At 39.2% G+C, this 1,785-nt stretch overlaps 1 protein-coding gene across 1 annotated transcript; it reads left to right on the top strand.

Annotated features, from left to right (window-relative positions):
- The first annotated feature begins 500 nt into the window (after positions 1 to 500).
- Positions 501 to 1,785, top strand: LOC132310057 (putative leucine-rich repeat receptor-like serine/threonine-protein kinase At2g24130). Its single transcript, XM_059808297.1, has 2 exons — positions 501 to 1,131; positions 1,253 to 1,785. The coding sequence occupies exons 1-2, from the start codon at positions 501 to 503 to the stop codon at positions 1,783 to 1,785; spliced, it is 1,164 nt and encodes a 387-aa protein (XP_059664280.1).

Below are 1,785 nucleotides of genomic sequence, written 5' to 3'. Positions count from 1 at the left end.
ATATCTCCTCCTTGCGGGAGATTTGGATTGGAAATAACAACCTATATGGGACCTTACCAATGGACATGTGCAACAATCTGCTAAACCTACAACTGCTATATCTTTCAAATAATCAACTAAGCGGTCAACTCCCAAATACTTTGTCCAAATGTAATCAACTTCGATCTATAACATTTGAAGACAATAGATTCACTGGAAGCATACCCAGGGGGATTGGCAACTTATCCAAACTTGAGAAGTTATTTCTAGCAAATAACAACATGACAAGTATGTATGTATGTAATATGTATACATATTATTAATTCCACCTTAATTAATTCATTTGTTCATCCATCCTCCATTCAGCAATTATTTGTCCCTTTCTTTTTTGATATATTGTAAAGCCTGCACTTAGTTGAATTAATCTCTCTGTCATTTAATAAATACTCGTACACAGGAATCATGGAGAGTGAAATCTGGAACCTGTAAGCACTTAAGCGTTAGCAGTGGGCAGAAATAAAATGACAGGTAAGATTCCACCTTCAGTTGGTAATCTGTCCATGTTAAAGGCCTTGGACATTAGTGAAAACAATTTCCATGGCAGCATTCCTTCTGAATTGGGGCAACTATTGAATTTGTTTCGGTTATCCATGGGCGATAACAACCTTGCTGGTGTAGTACCACACTCAATTTTCAACATCTCTGCATTGCAAATCCTTTACCTCTCAACGAATCACTTTTTTGGGAATCTTCCGTCAACTACAGGCCTTGGGCTTCCAAATCTTCAGAAACTTTTTATTGCTGTGAACAAATTCAGTGGAACAATTCCTAGCTCAATCTCAAATGCCTCAAAACTTACCAAACTCGATCTAGAATCGAACTTGTTCAGCGGTAGTGTACCCACGACTCTTGCAAATTTACCCTACCTCCAAATTCTCAACCTTCAATCCAATAACTTGACCAACGATCAGTTTGGCCCTGAAATAGGCTTTCTTTATTCATCGACAAACTGCAAGCTTTTGAAGATTCTAGCTATAGGAGGTAATCCCCTTAATGGCATTCTTCCCAAGTCCTGTCGAAATTTGTCCATTTCACTAGAAGAATTTCATGCAGGTTCTTGCCGCATCAGAGGCACGATTCCTAGTGAAATTGGTAATTTGAGCAACTTGGTTTCATAGGATTGGGAAACAATGACTTGACAGGGTCAATTCCTAATGCACTGGGAAAACTAAGGAACATCCAAGGTTTGGGAATATATGAAACTCGAATACAGGGGTTGATACCCAACAATTTTTCGCACTGACTTCCAAAATACAACCAGCTTTGTGGAGCCTTGAGGATGTCAACATTCTGGATTTGTCCTCTAATCTTCTAACTGGCTCTCTACCCCCAGAAATTGGCAATTTGAAACATATCACAGAGTTGTATCTATCAGAAAATCACTTCACAGGTGAAATTCCAAGCACCATTGGGCAACTTCAGTGTTTGGAAGCCTTAGATCTATCTCATAATAGATTACTAGGCTCTATACCCTTGTCATTTTCTGATTTGATAAGCTTGAAATCCTTGAACCTCTCTCAGAATGAGCTTTCAGGTGTGATCCCCAAGTCGTTGGAGAAACTTTCAGATCTTAAATATCTGAATGTTTCTTTCAATAGACTAACCGGAGAAATCCCCATGGGAGGACCCTTTGCCAACTTGACCGCCAGTCTTTCAGGCAAAATGATGCATTGTGCGGAGCACCTCAATTCCATGTCAAAGCTTGTAAAAATCATAGAAAATCAGGGAAGATTCGGACTGTCCTAA

The sequence above is a fragment of the Cornus florida genome, unplaced genomic scaffold, assembly GCF_030987335.1.
Source record: "Cornus florida cultivar Cherokee Brave unplaced genomic scaffold, ASM3098733v1 CherokeeBrave_3.0.0_Hap2_Chr05, whole genome shotgun sequence".
Classification (NCBI taxonomy): domain Eukaryota; kingdom Viridiplantae; phylum Streptophyta; class Magnoliopsida; order Cornales; family Cornaceae; genus Cornus; species Cornus florida.
The sequence above is the reverse complement of the archived record's forward strand: the minus strand, read 5'-3'. Positions and strand labels throughout refer to the sequence as shown.